At 47.5% G+C, this 18898-nt stretch overlaps 1 protein-coding gene across 2 annotated transcripts in view; it reads left to right on the top strand.

Moving 5' to 3' along the window:
- The window catches only part of LOC144934136 (tyrosine-protein phosphatase non-receptor type 13-like), an 81722-nt gene extending 63392 nt beyond the window's left edge, over nucleotides 1–18330 (top strand). For both annotated transcript variants that reach the window (XM_078859604.1, XM_078859603.1), the window contains exons 34-46: nucleotides 493–703; nucleotides 1548–1657; nucleotides 6512–6576; nucleotides 7388–7549; nucleotides 8323–8562; nucleotides 9638–9750; nucleotides 11073–11221; nucleotides 13581–13723; nucleotides 13875–13965; nucleotides 15026–15363; nucleotides 16055–16405; nucleotides 17015–17077; nucleotides 17243–18330. In XM_078859604.1, coding sequence (XP_078715730.1) covers nucleotides 493–703; nucleotides 1548–1657; nucleotides 6512–6576; nucleotides 7388–7549; nucleotides 8323–8562; nucleotides 9638–9750; nucleotides 11073–11221; nucleotides 13581–13723; nucleotides 13875–13965; nucleotides 15026–15363; nucleotides 16055–16405; nucleotides 17015–17077; nucleotides 17243–17320 — 2114 coding nt within the window. In that variant the 3' untranslated portion in view covers nucleotides 17321–18330. The remainder of the gene's footprint in view (nucleotides 1–492; nucleotides 704–1547; nucleotides 1658–6511; nucleotides 6577–7387; nucleotides 7550–8322; nucleotides 8563–9637; nucleotides 9751–11072; nucleotides 11222–13580; nucleotides 13724–13874; nucleotides 13966–15025; nucleotides 15364–16054; nucleotides 16406–17014; nucleotides 17078–17242) is intronic.
- Nucleotides 18331–18898: the final 568 nt, after the last annotated feature.

Raw genomic sequence — 18898 nt, 5'->3', positions numbered from 1 at the left:
CGCTGTGAAGCAGGCAGCGGCGTACATTCCTGGTTAATGCACCCACGGTATCAACCAGGGCGGCCGCCGGGCTCAAGCCGTGAACCTTTGCACCGCTGGGCCTATGTCATCGCCCCCCGTTTAAAATGAAGACACGTGTTGGGCTTGCGTCGCCTGTGCTATACACTACTGTGGATCACTAGTGTCGTGTATAGTGCGCTGTGCCACGAACCCGGTAACCCCGAGTTCGATTTCCACTCACGACCAACATCAGTGGCGATTATTTTAAGCAGTCCTGGGCCTCTCCTTGGCCGACTCAGCCTTCAATGAGCACCTGACGCGGTGTGTAAACATCGGCAACTGGGGAGACAAAGGCGTGGCGGTGACCACACCGCCCCCCTCGTGTGCCGTCCAGGTCTTCGTAGGTGCTACTCGCCAACAGCACTTGCCCCACGGGTCTGTTGAGGCTACACGGTGGTGGGGGGGGGGGGGTTTCTTTATCTTTGTGCGTAGGTCTGACCCTGTGCGGGGGCATCGGCAGCCCGCACCAGGCGGTGCTCGTGGGCGGCGTCGACGCCGGCTCGGCCGCCGCCTCCGAGGGCAGCCTGGCGCCCGGCGACCGCGTGCATTACGTCAACGGGGTCAGCGTGCTGGGCATGACGCTGGCCGAGGCGCAGCACACCATCTCCAGCGCCGACGGAGAGATTCTCGTCAAAGCCACCAGGTGACGGGCAAGCGCGCGCGTTTCTCGCCGAGCTGCATTGGCTTCCGGTCGGCGTGCGAATACGTTGCGAGGTTGCGCTCGTGACACACGAAGCGCGCTTGCCACAAATGAACCACTGACTGTGACCTTGCTGACCACTGACTGTGACCTTATGAACCACTGACTGTGACCTCGCTGATCTCGTCAAGGAGCATATACCATCACGCGAACTCCGGTTGTCCTCGCAGCGGCGGCTTTTGATGAGCCGTCGAACAGGGACGGTGACTGCGTTGCGCGCTTTCAGGTGCGCTTCTCTGGATCATCTGGAACACTCTTTCGATATTAGGAAGCCACTCGAGCTGAAGCTATATTGAAAACGAATTTCTTTAGAAGCATTTTAGTGATTAGTTTGTCCTTCCTCTGCACCTCCGATTCGCGCAGTTGGCCACGCACTGTATGAAGAAGCTCAACATATATGCCCGTTTCCACTCCTGGTGAACAAACTAAGCAAAACGTCAAAGGAAATGCACACTGCACGGGCAGTCTCAAACACCGATGATCATAATTCGTTGTCAGAGCGAGTGAAATGTCGGACATCATGCCAAGCATTACATGGTTAAATCACAAACCACATCGAAGAGCTATACAGCACAACTGTTAAAACATTTTTCAATGTTTACATTTTCCATTATTAGTAAACGCAATGTGTTTTTTCATCATTATTGAGAGTCCAATTTGCAGATGTAATGAAACGCATCAAAGCATTTTACAATAATTGAACCGTTGCTTCCTTTTTCTTGGCCGGTGTTAACAAGAGAGTGTGGTTGGTGTGTTTGTTTTCGTGTGCTTTGCATTGGACGAGCAGAGATGGTCAACCCGTGGTCCCCATCAAAGCCACGCCCCGCAGGGAGCAGATACCAAACGGGAACACGGATCTAATGGCGGAAGACCCTGAAAACAGCCGATCAGATCAAGGTCTGGAACTTAACTTATCACATTTTGTGTTTGTATTCCCTCCCTGTTTTATAGCAAATCCGGACAAGCCGCTATATTTAATTATTTTATACAATCCGCACAATTAGGTGGATTTTTACGTAGCGGTTGCAGTGTTTGTTAATGGTGTAGAAGTGCCCAATTAAATTGGCTATTGTGTGTGTATGTACGCTGACCCCAGTGTAACAGGTTTGATTTGGCTGTGACCTCAGTCTGATGAACCAGATGTGGCTTGACTGCTTTGCTGTTTGGTGTTTTGTCGTGTGTACGTGCAAGCCCCGTTACAGTGTATGTTATGTCACAAACTCATTGTAATCTGTTCGAGATGTGTCATTGCAGTTTCTGCTGCCATACGATACCGTGTCGCGTCCTTGCCACAGTCTTTATAAAGCACGCAGCTTGTGCTCTACGAATAGAAACGCGAGGCATCTGCCGAAATTCTCTTTGACAAAACACAAATTAATCCAACTGTTACATGTCTGACAAATGACTCCATAATTGAGTCCTCTGCTCTGAAATCCGATCTTGGTGGTTGGGCATTTATGAGTTTGGTGTTGAGCGATGCATGATATTGTTAATTGAGGATGAGCTGCAAGGGTAGGATTGGGGTTGGAACCTAATTCAGCAATAATGCGTGGCTCATTTTCATTGCTGATTTAACATCTGTGGAATAATGCAGATCATGGGTGATGATGATGATGATGAAGATAAATTATGTTTGACGGTGCTAAGGATGTTGTCATCTTACTGTTGCAGTCTTCTCTTAGTCACAGCTGACGCCACCGTTGCCAGTGCACTACACTCATAATGACCATCAGACTTGATCTATCCACTGCTAGCCTGCCCAAGCTGTCATCACTCTTTGTTGTCCATCATCATCATCGTTCAACTAATATACCGTGCCTCCCATGCAGTACGTCTTGAGGCGCCAAGACAGATTGTGTCCTCTAGATATCGGCAGGGTAGAATACTCCTCATCTTTCAATTAGCTTTTCCGTGATGCGTTCACCTACTTGGTCACATTTAAGAATATCATCCTCATTTAATTCCTTGTGTTTGTTAATTTATATGTTAAGCACTTGTGAAGTGAACAAAAAAATACATGGGTTGGGCTTCAAACAAAAGTTCTGCTACAAAAAGTATGTTGTGCAGATATGGAGTAAATTGAAATTATATTTTCTTTGCTCCTATTTGATATTAAAATTTTCAATCTACATGCCATACTTCACGTATGTTTATGTTATCATGCGTAAGTATAATCTGATTTATTTCTAAGCGGCCGCCTTGTGCAACGCTTTGGGGTACCGTGTTTGTCTTTTTAGTTTTTTTATCGGGTTTGTTAGTTAATACTCTTCGTTTTTTCGGTAAAGTCACGTAGGTAAAAAAAATTTGAATTAAAATTTATAAAAATAAAATAATAAAAATCACGACGTTTCATTGGCTACCACATTCTGATAAGCTCCCCCCCCCTCCCCCTTAACTTAGTATTTAAGAACTTGCATCTTGGAATCCCTGCCTCACTTGATACAGCAAATCTGGCTGTGACGGTCCCACCTGATGACGGAGACTTGTGTTGCCTCCGAAACGTCGTGATTTTTATTATTTTATTTTTATTAATTTTAATTTCATTTTTTTTTTTACCTACGTGACTTTACCGAAAAAACTAAGAGTATGAATCCTTGCAGTCACGAAAGCTACAAATCTAGAATTTGTTAGTTAACTTCGAAAGCTGACATTTAACGCATTCAATGGGAAGCCCCATATCAAAACGCCAGTTAATGAGTAGCCGACTCAATCTTGGCAAGGGTAACGCTTTAAGTGCGTGGGCCGGGGCCTTGGCGACGCGCCCTCCTCAAAGTCTCAATCAGTGAGAACCAAAGTTCATTTATTCTGGCTCATTGAATCGAAACTCCATTCTAGGGAACCAGGAGACCAGTTTTTGCGAGCCACTTCTTTTTTTATTGTCTTCTCAATTTTTATTACTATTGTGCCTGTTGGCCTCCGTTTCCTGAGATGAAGCAGAAAGGCATAGGTGCAGCCCTGCTTTGCCACTTTACAACAACAACAACAAAAGAGAAACGTAACGCTCGTTCGCCCAGCCACGTCGAGAGACGAGCACGTCACTTTTGTCATTAAGTTTGGAATATTCGGGTACATGGCAACGGCTAGGCCAACGGATTTCAATTACGCAATTGCTTTGCCCTTTCCTTTCAGATTAGCAATTCATGCCTGCTCGAGAGTGGTTCGTGGTTTCACTGGGTTTGGTGGGTAGAGATGCTTAGTATTTTCTTAAATTTTCTTTCAAGTCAAAATGTGCGTGTAGATTAGATGCATTTGAGGAAAAAAACCACCACAAAAACGGACGCTTTAAACGGCTGCGGTCTGTGGGGATGGTAAAAATTTTAATGCAATTCGTTTTCGATTGGCTGGGATAAGGCCATAGCCCCCCCCCCACTCCTCTGGTCCCACACTTCTGCGGGGGAGCTGAACGACGGCTTGGCAGACGAATTTATTATTTTGTTGCCCGCAGTGCCGCTGTGGCATTGCCTCATATTGGAGGCCCCACGGCATTATCTACGTTACCATTGCCTCACATTGGAGGCCTCACGGCATTATCTACGTTACCATTGCCTCACATAGGAGGCCTCACGGCATTATCTACGTTACCATTGCCTCACATAGGAGGCCCCACGGCATGATCTACGTTACCATTGCCTCACATTGGAGGCCTCACGGCATTATCTACATTACCATTGCCTCACATAGGAGGCCCACGGCATTATCTACGTTACCATTGCCTCACATTGGAGGCCCCATGGCATTACGTTACCATTGCCTCACATTGGAGGTCCTACGGCATTATCTACGTTACCATTGCCTCACATTGGAGGCCCCACGGCATGATGTTACCATTGCCTCACATTGGAGGCCCTACGGCATGACGTTACCATTGCCTCACATTGGAGGCCCCATGGCATTATCTACGTTACCATTGCCTCACATTGGAGGCCCCATGGCATTACGTTACCATTGCCTCACATTGGAGGTCCTACGGCATTATCTACGTTACCATTGCCTCACATTGGAGGCCCCACCGCATGACGTTACCATTGCCTCACATTGGAGGCCCTACGGCATGACGTTACCATTGCCTCACATTGGAGGTCCTACGGCATTATCTACGTTACCATTGCCTCACATTGGAGGCCCCACCGCATGACGTTACCATTGCCTCACATAGGAGGCCCACGGCATGACGTTACCATTGCCCGTGCCAACACGTAACGTCGTCACTAACCGTGGTCAGCCCCGCTGTTGGATGCAGGGCCTGCCCAAGCGCTCGCAATCTCTCATGGTCCTGCGATGTAGCGTTCCACCTCGTACCTGCGCACGAGCTGATTTCATCGCTCCATCTCTCCGCGGCGGGAGTCTTTCTCAGACACGTTCACCTCCACTGGCTGCTACGCCTCGGCTAACATCATTGGCGAGTGATATAAGGACCGGTGGTTCAACTTCCCACCCCCTCTATCAATCAACCCACACTTGACGCAACGCTGTGACGTATGAGCATGCTTCGCCACGTACGGTGCGAAAGAAGTTCAACATCCATGACTGACATGGCGCGGGGAAGCCCTCATGCATCGGTAGATGAGGGAAAATGGCTGGAATAAACAAAGTTGGATTTTTTTCATTTGTTTTATGCCGCCACTACTGACGGTCAGGAGATGCTGGGTCGACACCCTCTCGTGCCCCCCCCCTCGTTATGACGCGGTGGGGCGCTGCGACGATTGGTATTGCCGACCTTCGGCCTGGAGAAGCTGTTGCATGCCCGCCAGGCTTCGAGGACAGATTTGCTCCATTTGCAGTGAGTAATAATACATCCCCCACGTGAGATGATGAAAAAAAAAAGAAGAAAAAAAGAAACCTCTCGAAATCACCGTGCCTCGCCGCACCGCTGCTTATTACCGCACGAGAACGTCACGACAATAAATAAAAAATGCGCCAAATAAGCGAGTAAATAAATAAAGTCGGGAAATAAATAAATAACCCCGCTCGTGGCTATATGAAGGATCGTTCCTTTACGCGCTTCCTCTGCTCGGCTGAACACGTCCCGCTTGCCGCGCGAGAGACGCGGCCGCGAGCGAACGAGCGAGCGGGCCGACTAATCGGTGGCGGCGCGCGGGCAAGTCTAGCCGGGCGTCGCCGGCGCCGCCAACGCCGCCGCCGGCGCCGGCGGCTGCGTGATAGCGCCACGTGTCGGGCCAGGACAGCGGTCGGTCCCGATTAGCGGCGGCGCACGAGGGGTTAGGGGAGAGATGCTTTGGACCGTTGAGTTGGCCAAATTCACGTGAAGCTCACTCGAAGAGGCTTCGGGCGCCTCCGAACGCCGGCGGTCGTTGCGGTCGCCAGAGACGAGAAGTTCGGATGCTCGTTCCCCGTTGGTGCCGCGTCGCTTTGTGTGTTCTGTTCAAACATATCCTGCACGTGGCTCTCATTCAAGATGTGCTACTGGAATATGCATACAGAGAGGTTCATTTTAATACTCAGTGCATTTGAGCACTTATTCAATGCGTTATGTTTGACTCGTCACCGTGACGTTTTGTAAATGCTCCAGCAAATGTCGAGGGTGCCCTGTTAAGCATTCTTAAATCATTTTTTTACCGTATTTCCACAGGGATCATTTATAGGCACGCATTGTAACGTGCGCGGTTTTAGTGGATCGTAAAGCATGGGCCTAAACGTGTCTCCTCGTCCTGCCGAGTTATGATGTCATTTCGATGCTCGTGTCGTCAAATACCCACGGGGGGGGGGTGGTCGGATTTCTTGTGCTTCCAGACGTGACATCAGAAAATGGTGTCACCGATGAAGAGGAGCGGCATAATGATACGGACAGTTCCGAGGTCAGTCTCTTTTTTTTTATGAATGCGAGATGATACCGTTAATATGTTGGGGAATGCTTCGTACGTTTTATATTGATTAATTGAGGTGGTGCGATGGCACAGTGGTTAGTGGTTTGTGCGATGAACCTGGCAAACCTGAGTTCGAATCCAGGCCACAAATCACAATGGTGACAAGTGATAGCTTGAACCAGGCCTGGTCCCCCCTGCCCCTTAACCAGCCCGCACTGACCAGCCTAGTGAAGTATGGTCAAACAACCCCCACGATCTGACACGGCATGGGGAGGCCTTCATCCAGCAGTGGATTGATAGGGCTGTCAATTTGGATTAATTATTACTGTAATTTGCCAGTGACTATTAACAAAAGCCATCGGCGTGCACGGCTGTCCACGCATTTCCCCCCGAATGGAAATGACTAAGCATTCCTGCACACGGATCCACGCTCGCTGAACAGAGAGTGCTCTCCGCATTGATCTCCGGATGAATGATGCCTTGGGCCAAAGCGGGCAGCGCTGCCCTCCCACGTGCAGAGCTGTCCTGTCAGGTGGCCAATGAAACATTCATGGAAGTCCTGACGAGCGCAGACATGGCCGGGCATCAACTGATTGTTTTTTTTTTTTTACGAGAGCCTCAGGCTGGGTGGCCCCCCCTGAAATGGTTTCGACCAACCGAGTTCCAGAATTGGGCAATTAAAAATATACACACCCGTAAAAAACAAGAGGTCCATTTTCACGTCTGGGACAAACGCGTCGTTGGATCGTCGGTGAATTTGAAGACGCCTAAGAAAGTGCGCGCGCGCGCGGTGTTCACGCAGGGCGGCGCAATCAGCATCGCGTTGGAGAAGCCCGTGGGCGGAGGTCTCGGATTTTCGGTGGTGGGCGGCGATGAAGGTCTGCCGGTTCTGGTGAAAACCGTCTGCGCGGGTGGAGTGGCGGCACTCGACGACCGGCTGAGAATTGGCGACACGCTGCTAGAGGTGAGCGCCCCCGCGCGCGTGGCACGACGGCTCCTTGCACATTGATCTCCGGCTGTTGATTCGCATAACATGATATTTTTTTGTTGCTGAAAGCGGCGAGTGAAAAGGTCGAAACGTTGCAGCGTAACGTTCGTCTCTTCGTAATGTGAGAATGAGATTTCATTTGCAAAGGTTATGTAAAGTGCATATGATACACCGAGCGATACATAGGGGGAGTTATGAGTTGCTTTGAAGATAAATTGAGTAATTAATACTTGCTCTGATAGTGAGGACTATATGATAGATAAAAATATGAAGTAATTGTGGTATCTGTCAAAGACTAACATACGCGTTGATACGAAAGTACTGACAGTCGAGAGCCAATTTCGTTATCTTTCTGAGACAGACTGTGCACTTGGGTTATTTGAATGTCATTTACACTATTTTATGAAAATGATTCAAGATTGAACTCCCGAACAAATTACACGCCCACGACTAACATCGCCACGTATGCGGCGGGCAATATTTCACAGGCGGCAACGATTGAAGGGAAAGGAAAAAAAAAGCTTTTCAACGTACAGGACGAGAATCATAAGGGCCGATGATAAACGGATCCGCTGCTCTTGAGTGCAGATAAACACGGGCAGATTGAATGACGCATCACACTGCTGGTATGATGTAGATAATATCGCGGGCGGTTATTTTGACAGCCGCGCGCCGGACGTAACCCTGAGCAGTGACGGCGATTGACGCCGCTGCCGTTGCCGTTTGCTCTCGCGCCGTTGCCGTTGCAGATAAACGGGGAGCGGGTTGGCAGCATGTCGCACGGGCGAGTGGTGGAGATGTTGCGCAAGGCCCAGGGCTGGGTGAGGCTGCTGGTGGCCCGGCCACCGCCACAGCCACCCAGCAGGAGTCCATCGGAGGCACTCGCTGAAAGCCGAGCGCCAGCGCCGCTCGTTGACGAGCGCTCCGGGCAGGACTCGCTGGACCTCGACGAGCCGGACTCAGAGCTGCTGCCGACCGACTTGGCAGAGGTGAGAGAAACGGGGGAAAAAAATGTTCCGATTGGCGTTCTAATCAGTCCTCAGTTCTGTGATTCCGCATGGAAATGAAATGTGTTTTGTTCTGTCGGCCTATTGGTAGGGCCAGTAGTATGGGTGCCATGGTGGTAAGATGTTAACTACCTTACTTGATATACAGAAGGTCGTGGGTTCAATCCCGATCCTGACACCTGTTGTATATTTGGAATTTGCATGTTCTCCCCATGGTTGTGTGGATTTTCAACATGTGTTCAGAGTATTTGGCTGCTATACATTTCCACATGTAAGCCACTTCGATGCGCCAGCATTTTTAGCCAGGTCGCTTCTGGGCCTTGCCTGGTAAACTAAAAAATAGTTTAGTTTAAAAGAAGAGTAAGAGATTATCCAGTCGCATTTGTATGTAAGTATGTTGAACTTCTTTCGCAGCGTACACAGCCAATCGTGCTAATTGGAGTAAACAAACTCTGACCTGGTTTTGACCTTTTGGTTTTCATCAGCAGTCAGACTTGGCAAACAAGTTAACTTGTTTTGTAGTTGCTACCCAAATAGTAGAGTTTTTACTATGAAAGGGTATGGAAATTAATGCTTAAGAATTTTTGCAATTTATTATGTAATCATTTAGACCTAAAACCACCACACTCAAGCATATTGTGCTCTTTGCTTTGAGTACAATGGGGCTTCGTATAGTTGTGAGAACGAGTGACAGAGTTACAGACTTAATTTTAAAGCCCTGTGTGTATGTACGATTCGTGATGAAATAATTGCATGGTGATCAAATGTTACCGAATCATAATCTACCAGTGCGTGTGTCTAATTTTTACATTTGTATTGTCAATTGACTGTTGCTGTTATATTTTTGTTTAATGAATGGTTACTACTTAAAGTGTAATATTTATCATTGTAGAGTGTCCACTTTTGTTGGCCCATGTGTATATACGTACAGTATTCTCCGAATGATACGACGCACACCCCAACTTCTTTAAAATACGGGGAGGAGGGGGCAGCGCATCTTATTTATTATCCCGGCAATATGGTGAGCAGCTTAATGTGAGAGTTTTTTTTTCCGTAGGTCTCCATGCAGAATGGCCACTCCCAGTCGAGCAGTATTGTCCCAGAGCCTGCTGGGAATTCAACGTGTGACGAGCTGGACCCTGAGGAAGATTCTATTTCACTGCACGATAGGTTGGTGACCTTCTCTGAAGCAACGATTTTGCGTTCACAAAGGCGAGCGAAGGCTCCCCTCCAACGTCGACTCGTTAACGCCGACTTAACACGCAACGCAGTGTTATGGTCCGCGTGACCAGCTTTCTTTGATTTCGATTTAAAGCTTTCGTGACTGCAGGGATTCATCTTCTTGGTTCTTTCGGTAAAGTCACGTAGAATGGAAATAATACAATTCAGACTTTGTCTTCTGGACAGACCTGTTCTTCACCTGAGGATGGCTGCTTGCGTTGTGGCCGAAACGTCGTGAGAATTATTTTATTATGTTTTATTTGTATTCTTTTATTATTTCCATTCTACGTGACTTTACCGAAAGAATCAAGAAGACAGCTTTCTTTGGTTTCATGGGCCATACCCATAATTGTCCACAAGAGCACATTACGACTTTTAAAAAACATTTCCACCCCCCCCCCACGCTGTCACAAAGGTTTGGGTTCGGGGGCAGGGGATACGAAGTGGAAGGGGCTAAGTGCACGCAGTGGCATGGCTGATGGGAGGGAGGGAGGGAATCCACACCTTGTGAGCTGCTGATCTTGGGCCAGAACTGAAACCAAACAGAGCTGGCGCAGCCTGGTCCCAGTGCTCATGGAAACGTGGCATCAGTGTTGATTGACACATCTTTGGGATGGGTTGACCTCGCAGGTACCAGAGTAAGGTTCAGATGGCAACTGTCACTGGCATAGATAGTTCGTGGCGAGAAATTCAACCTGGATCACAGAGATCGCAGGGCATTTTGCCAAAGCTTGAGCATTGATCACACACACTCTTTTCGATTTAAAGCTTTCGTGACTGCAGGGATTCATCTTCTTGGTTCTTTCGGTAAAGTCACGTAGAATGGAAATAATAACATAATAAAAATAAAACATAATAAAATAATTATCACGACGTTTCGGCCACAACGCAAGTAGCCGTCCTCAGGTGGAGAACAAGTCTGTCGAGGAGACGGCTACTTGCGTTGTGGCCGAAACGTCGTGAGAATTATTTTATTATGTTTTATTTTTATTATTTTATTTTTTCCATTCTACGTGACTTTACCGAAAGAACCAAGAAGACACACACTCTCTTATGCATACCTATAACTGCCTACATATGTTCATTTTATTTCGCAATGTATTAACAACAACAAAACTCGGATCAAAAACAAAGTTACGACAGTTCTTCGAAGCTCTATTTTAACAGAGTGCTCCACAAGCGTAGTTTCACGAAACATAACGTATGCTCCTTGAATATCTCGTGCAATTTATTGGTTTAATTAAAGTATCTATTTTTTTCCCGTCACGTAGCAAGGAACATCTACATCATAATGGAGAGGAAGAGAGTGACGACGACTACGGGAATGGCTGGGTGACCGAAGACGAGGACGAAGATGGGGAAGACGAAGAGGAAGAGTTTGCCGGCAAGGAGGAGACTGATACAGACTCAACCCTGTCAGGTAGAGACTTCCGGCGATTTCATGGCCGAGTGAGCAGCGCTCAACGGACCTCTCAAACCCCCAGTATAGAAAACAAAGCTGCATGTCCAGAAGTTAAATTTCGATTTAAAGCTTTCGTGACTGCAGGGATTCATCTTCTTGGTTCTTTCGGTAAAGTCACGTAGAATGGAAATAATAAAATTAAAAAAATTAAACAATCCATTCAGACTGTGTCTTCTCGACAGACCTATTCTTCACCTGAGGACGGCTGCTTGCGTTGTGGCCGAAATGTCGTGAGAATTATTTTATTATGTTTTTATTTTATTATTTTCATTCTACGTGACTTTACCGAAAGAACCAAGAAGATGAGTCCAGAAGCTAGTTGTAATTACCGGCGAAACGTCGCACTCAGATTGTAAATGTTGTGGCTTGGCTCTCCAACACACCGGTGTTGCTGTACTAGTGACGAATTGGCCACGTTCTGTTAACGTGACAACCCTTACTGGTTGGCTGTGTCGGGTGGTGGCGGGTTTTAACGACACATTTATATGTTTATGCAATCTAACCCAAAAAAACTCTTATTATAATTATGGGTCATAAAGTAACAACAAACAATAAAAAAAAAGATTTAAGTGCAAAGTATAAGAAGGGTAAGAAAGTCAAAATAAATAAAAGTGATAAAGTAGAACAGTTCAAATTGTATAAGTACATCAATTCCTGCCGATTTTTCAACACTGAATGCAATCTTGGGGTAATGCAGCAAAAACAACAAAAAAACCACAGTTCCTCAATCACATTGCACATTAACTTTGAACAATCGATACACGGGTGGTAAGGATCAGAATTACAAGTCACATCTGCAAACGTGGCTGTATCTTTACGTGACGAACGATCACAGTTTTTATAATTAGCCATCATCTATCAACTGCTGGATGAAAGCTTCCTCAGGCGGCAGTCACTCCTCGCACACTCCCGCGATGCAGCCGTTGCATCCGGCATCTGCACGCGAGTTGGATTTCGCCATTCCATCTCCGCAGCAGTAGAGTGCCCTCCGTTGGGCGTGAGTGTCGACCACCGGCCATCGTCCCTCCTCGCGGTTTTACTCGCAGAGGTCATTGTAAGAAAATATGTAAAAAAAAAAAATGCTCATCAAGTCTCAAGACTATTTCAGGACACTTAATTACAATGTTTGACCAATTCATTTTGAGGGTGTGTTTTTGGTAAGCTAGTCGTCACCCCCCCCCCCCCCATGCTTTGAGGGGATAACGTTTCAAAAGTCTGCCCAGTTGGGTTCACAAACCCACTTGCTGTACCCGCCATTTCCTGGGTACCTCAGCTCAGTGGATTTTGGAGTGTCATAATTCCCATGATGCACCAACGTCACCTCTAAAGCCCCTGGATCGAAAGCATTAACCGCTGGTACTAAGACGAAATGGCTGCGCTCATATTTCAAATTTGCAAATATTTCCAACTAACGTATGTTGTCGTAACTACTGTACTATTTATATATATGTATTTATATCATTCAGGATATTAGGCCCGGGCTGGAACGGTGGTGCAGTTGTTAGCACACTGCAGCGTGAACCCGGCAACTTGTGTTTGATGCCCAGCCACGGCTACCAGCGGTGGCGAGTGATACCTAAGCCTTTCCTGGGCCACGCCTCATTCACTAACCCACTGTGTAACACCCGCTACTGGCACGGTGTGGGACAACATTCATCCAGCAGTGGATTGACGAAGGGATGTAAATATTTGTGCTGTGGGCTGTGAAGGCGTGTAAAACATTAAGTCATGTATTTTTTTCATAATATAGGTTTTTGAGTCAGATCGCGTTATTTATAAATGTGTTGTAACCCTCCACCGCCCGACACGACCAAACAGTAAAACATGTGTCACGTTTTCAAAGGACAAATTAATTGACATCTTTAGCCCACCGGTGTGCTGAAGAGAGAATCAACAGCATTTTAAAATTTGAGTAGTACGACGTTTCGCTGATAATTACAATCAGCTTCATCGGGCAAGAATGGTGAAGCTCTCCTGTTGCTTCCGGTCTTAAATAGAGCAGCATAAGGGTGACGTCATCATTTAATTCAATTAAATCTGGTGCAGTGATTCGAGGCAAGGAGGGGGAGGGTATTGTAATTATATAGATTGGTAATCATTCAATTGTTATTCATTGCTATTTTTTTTATGTTGGTCGCGAAAGCCTACGTGTTAAATGTATTTTTTTTTTGTAAAACATTTAATTGGATGAAAATGAAGCCCGGAAGTAAATGACAATGATTTGAAGGCTACGTTGTGATGCGTATGGACACGTTGTGATTCCTTTTTCCACATCGCACATTGTTTGAAGAGGCCGTAATTGTTTCTTTGGGACCAGACATCGTGTCGGAAGAGGCGATAAATGCCCTCCCTCTGGCTGTGCCACCACCGGACAGCATTTACACGGGGGCCGAGCTGGAGGCTTTCATCAATAAGTTGCAAGTGCACATCGCACTGCAAGGACCAGAGAAGGAGTTCCAGGCAAGTGGTCATTTTGCCGTCTTCCATTCATGATATGTGGAAACCCGCGAAAAAAATATACGTCAGTTTTCTCTCGGTCGCCGCGATGTGGTGGATGTTGCGCGGATGGCGCTGTGACGATGCGGGGATTCTTCCATTGTTGTTTCTGCAGAGGCTGTGTAATCTGACCCCGCGGGACGGCTGCTTAGTGGCGTCTGCTGTGGAGAATCGAGATCGGAACCGCTATCGGAATGTCCTCCCCTGTAAGAATTTGCATGACAATGACACCGTTGCACTCCCGCGTGCTATGCTTGGCAGGAGAAATGAGCGGAAGCAAGCAATTATTACGGGAGGAAAAAAAACACGAGAGCATCGTTATTTTTTAAAATAAAATTGTCTCCTTGTACAGTCGATAGAAATATTTTTTTCTTTGTTTAGAATCGTAAATTCCTGTGACCAAAATCACCCTGAACGCACCTGAACTTAGCGGATCTTAGGAGCCGCACGGGGTTGAGCCTGCTTGGCACAGTTATGGGAGGCTACCTGCAAATTCCATACTTTGTAAGGCTCGGGCTGTGAGAAGGCCAGGAGGTCGCAGCACAGCAGTCGATTCTTGAACCCAACTGTCCAGAGGTTTGAATGTCACCTCCTCAGACACGTCGGCTTTCACTGGGTACTCTCATTCGCCAAAATCTCTGAAATGGAATTGGCCACAAATTGGTTATTTGTGGCCAATCCATAAAATTAGTCTTGAGACTCGGTGAGCTTATGCATTATTGTTATGACATGGTGATTATAATCGTAAGTCTTTCACCAGATCACGTGCAATGTGAATTAGTGCTTGGAAGAGGCGACCCACCAGGCTTAACTGGTGTTATAGGCTGCTGTGGGCAGTGGCGGGCGGTGCAGCACAATCCATTGTTGTACTGTACTTCACTGCTCCCCTTCTTCACGGAACGCGCTCTCGGCAGAGTGGCGATGTGTGATTTAAGCAACCCCGGCTATGCCCACTGCGAGCAGGCCATTGTCCGGCTCTCGAGTGACAAAGGGCTGTATGTTTACAGGATATTTATATGGAGTGTTAGCGCAGTGGTCCAAGCGCAGTATAGTATGGTGACCTCAGCCAAAGCAAGCAAGGTCATCCTCTGCCGCCACTTCAGAATGCGCCCTCGTTGTCCACTGGCATTACAGTTGTCCGTTCCTTTCCGCGCTGCGAAATCACCCTTATTTCAAGCAAATACACAGGACGTCATTTTAATCTCGAGTAAAAAAAATATAATTTTTTTAACCGCCAACCTCCGCTCCTCCTCACCGCCGCCGCAGTCGACGCGACGCGCGTCGCCCTGTCGGGCCGCGAGGACGACTACATGAACGCGAGCCACGTGGCGCTGCGCGCGGGCGACGCAGCGCTGGCGTACATCGCGTGCCAGGGGCCGCTGCCGCACACGGCCGCCCACTTCTGGCAGATGGTGTGGGAGCAGCGGGCGCGCGTCCTCGCCATGCTCACTCTCGAGACGGAGCTGGGCCGGGCAAAGTGCCACCGCTACTGGCCCGAGTCGCGATCGCGCGCCACGGAGGTGGGGCCCTACCGTCTGGTTCTGGAGCAGCAGCAGACGCTCAAGAGCTTCTGCATCCGCGTGATCATGATCACCGAAGTGGAGGTTCGCAAGGCGTGTGGTGCTCCCCCCCCCCCCTTCTTTCCATCTCCTTTGTTTTTGGATGTTGGGCCCCCCCCCTCTGCTACCCCCTGTGTTTTCTGCGAGCGTGCGGCGCTGTGCGCCCCACTTGCGCAGTCTTTTGTTACGTCGTGTTTAGCCACAAAGCAACGTTTTTATTTTCCAAACCAAATTTTTGTTTTTTTTCCCAGCACGCCACTGTAGCCTCGACCGTTACAATGTGTAAGCTCTGTGCGTGATATTTCAACGCATCGACGCTGCATGTGTGAGCACGGCTTTGTAAAAGCAATTCTGATACAAGCAACGTATGCTACATTACACAGGTGGGGGAAGGTACAGAGCAATTTTTGGTACAAGCACATTTTGGATATAAGCACACATATACTCGCTCACAAGGGGGTGCGCTGACATCCACTTACATCCAGCTCATCTTATGCAGCAATAAATGAATAATTGGGCACGGCGCTGGCAAAAGCCCGGTCACCCCAGGAACCTTCGTGTCATCGAATTACGATCGACACGGCATGGGAGGAGGCTTTTATCCAGCAGTGGCATAGCAACAAGGTGACGGGAGTGGGGGGAGGGTCTGTAAAGAAATAAATATGTAACACACGTTAATAATTTCCCGCTGCCCCCGCTCACGACCCCCCGCCCGCGACCCCTCTCCCCTGTCCAGACCGGCATTCGTCAGCGAGTGACCCAGCTCCAGTTCACGCAGTGGCCCGACCACGGTGCGCCGGCCTCGGCCGGACCGCTCGTGCGCTTCTTGCGCTTCGCGCGACGCCTGCAGCTCGCGCTCGCCTCCCAGCCCGATTCGCGAGGCTGTGACGACGCTCCATCTGCCACCGCCGGCGCCGCCGTCACCGGGCCAACGTCAGCCGGGCAGGGGCAGCAGCAGCAGCAGGAGCAGGAGGACGAGGAGGAGGAGCCGGGGCCCCTGGTGACGCACTGCAGCGCCGGCGTGGGACGGTCCGGCGCGCTCATCTGCCTCGACGCGGTGCTGGCACACATAGACCACGGCCTTGAGGTGAGGCGGGGGGGGAGTGGGTGCGGGGCGGTGGGCACGGTCGGCGCCGCGAATGATCGCGTGAGGTCTCGCGATGAAGGTCGCCGGCCATGCGACTCCAGTTTGTAATGTCAGCTGTGTGTGTGAGATGCGTGGTGAGTGAAGGTCATCGGTGTGCAACTTTTAGTGGAGTGTCTTCTGTTGTGTGTGTGCGTGTGGTAGTTTTGTTTTGCAATGGCAGAAACTTTTTTACTTCTGCTTATGAATTGCGGTTTTATTTACGTAACACATTGTCCTGAATTTAAATGACACATTTGTTTACACGTTTATATCCGTACGCAGCTAGAAAACAATCCTTCGCATATTTCTTTGTACATTTTTGTTTCATATTTCACATCTAATTATACGTGCAATGCATTCCAATTAAATGTGATTTTATTTTCGTCCGGCGTATGTTTGTTGAACATACAAAGTCTTTTTTTTTTACAAACTCATTATAAAACCTGTGCGAAATTGAGCATCGTTTAAAAATGCCACTGTTATTGGCGGCTCCTCGCGAAGCAATTTAAAGGTCCTGTTGTTAGTTTATGTGAGCGCGTGTGTTCTGTCTGTTCCGTTTTTTCCCGTCAGTTTAACATTGCCGACATCGTGAGAGAGATGAGGACCCAGCGCTATGGCATGGTGCAGACGCTGGTACGGCCAAGTTTCGTCGCTTCATCACTCGGAACTGCGTTACGCACACAACCCCACTGACACCGCCGCGCGTTTACGAGCCAAACTTGAACCTCGGCGAACCGTCACAAATGCATGCGTGTGCGCGTGTGTGCGCGTGTGCGCGTGTCCCTCTTGTTGTTGCAGGAGCAGTACATCTTCTGCTACAAAGCAGCGCTGGAGACGCTACAGTATTTGAAACGGAGGGAGGAAGATTTGAGCTAGTGGCATTATAGCAAGCGGGCCGACATTGTATCAGAAGCAGCGTCGTGTGAGAGCACTGCATTTGACTTGGGTCCCTCGCCTCCCAACGAAGAATTCATGAATGCATCTTACCTTCCGCTAACTGGAAAGTTAATCATTTGTCTGCCTTCGTCTGTCTGTCTGCGTCTGGCAGTCTACCTGACTATAAAAACATTCAAAGTATTAATCTTATATTTTTGTGGTGAGGTTAAAGCTACTGATCGCGTACAACGCTCCTGCACACATGTATATAGAACATATCAAAAGAATCCATACTGTAGTTTTATAATAACGATTGAACAACGTTACCGTTAGTCTTATGAGACGTAAAATCATACACAAATGTAATTTACTCTGCTCTTATAAAGAAATTTACCAAACTCACCTTTGAATCATCCTTTTGTAACAAAATACAATTTCAAACGATGTCTGACAATGTACAAAATGGCTTCTACCTGGAAAATATATTTTTTCTTTTTTTCTTTTCCCGTCTGACTTGATAGTTGATACTATTAAACACGATTTATTTGTTTTGGTGACTTAGTTTTTTTTTATAATACACACGAGGCATTCCGTGCGAACCCCCAGTATGTTTCACATGGCGATTCATTTATAGATACCCCGTTATTATTTTTCATCACGGTTGGTTACATATGGCGTGAAAGTAGTTAAACGTACGTACATTTTCTGGTGAAACTCCTCAACACCTTATTTCAATTTTGCCCAAGCAGTGGTTCTGCAATCTCACAGACGAGAATGTTCAACGTTTGTAATAAGTGTGTTGGAAGATGTGTAGGTGGTGCTTTAAAATAAAATGTTTCGTGTACAGTGTGTTACTTGAGTGGGGTATCTATACATGGATCGCAGAGTGTTCATTTAAAGCCAGGGACTGTTTTGTAGTCCACATTGTTGTGAACAGAATGTTTGCATTGCAGCCTATGGGACCACTTAATCTTAATCGTAACCAAAATGCAAGCAACCCTGCATCTTTATTGTAAAAAAAAAGGTTTCGTTCCATTATCTTAATTATACCACTCAGGAAGCAAAGGGGCGCTATCATGTAGTCTTCTATAAAGCATTTATTTTTGTAATCGACAAAGTATTGCTTGGCAACTAAATACAATGCCTTGGAAGTGAATGCCTCATTCACTGCGTGTGTGTGTGTCTACGTTGTGGAGGGCAGCGGTAGTTTGGTTTAGAAAGCGCCCTGCGCAGACGAAGCCCTGCGTTTGAATCCCCGCCACGGCTAACACCGGTGGTTTATTATCCGAACCAGTCCTGGGCCTTTTTAAATCCTTTATATTAAGTTCGCTTGCTTGCTTGCGTGCTTACGACCGTGCAAATCTTTCGGTCGTTTTTTAACCCACTTCCCGTGATCCAATCGAGCTGACATTTTGCACACAGACTCGTTGTGCGTGACAATTTATTTTCGTGAAATTTTTTTTCAAAAATGTTCCACTTTTTAGGAAAAAAAAAAGTCATTTAATTTAAAATACCAATGTGATACAAATGAAACTCTTACTCAAGAAAAAACAGAAATGACGAATAACATAAAACCGA

This window comes from Lampetra fluviatilis, chromosome 9, assembly GCF_964198595.1.
Source record: "Lampetra fluviatilis chromosome 9, kcLamFluv1.1, whole genome shotgun sequence".
Classification (NCBI taxonomy): domain Eukaryota; kingdom Metazoa; phylum Chordata; class Hyperoartia; order Petromyzontiformes; family Petromyzontidae; genus Lampetra; species Lampetra fluviatilis.
Note: the sequence above shows the minus strand (reverse complement) of the source record. Positions and strands in the feature narration are given on the sequence as shown.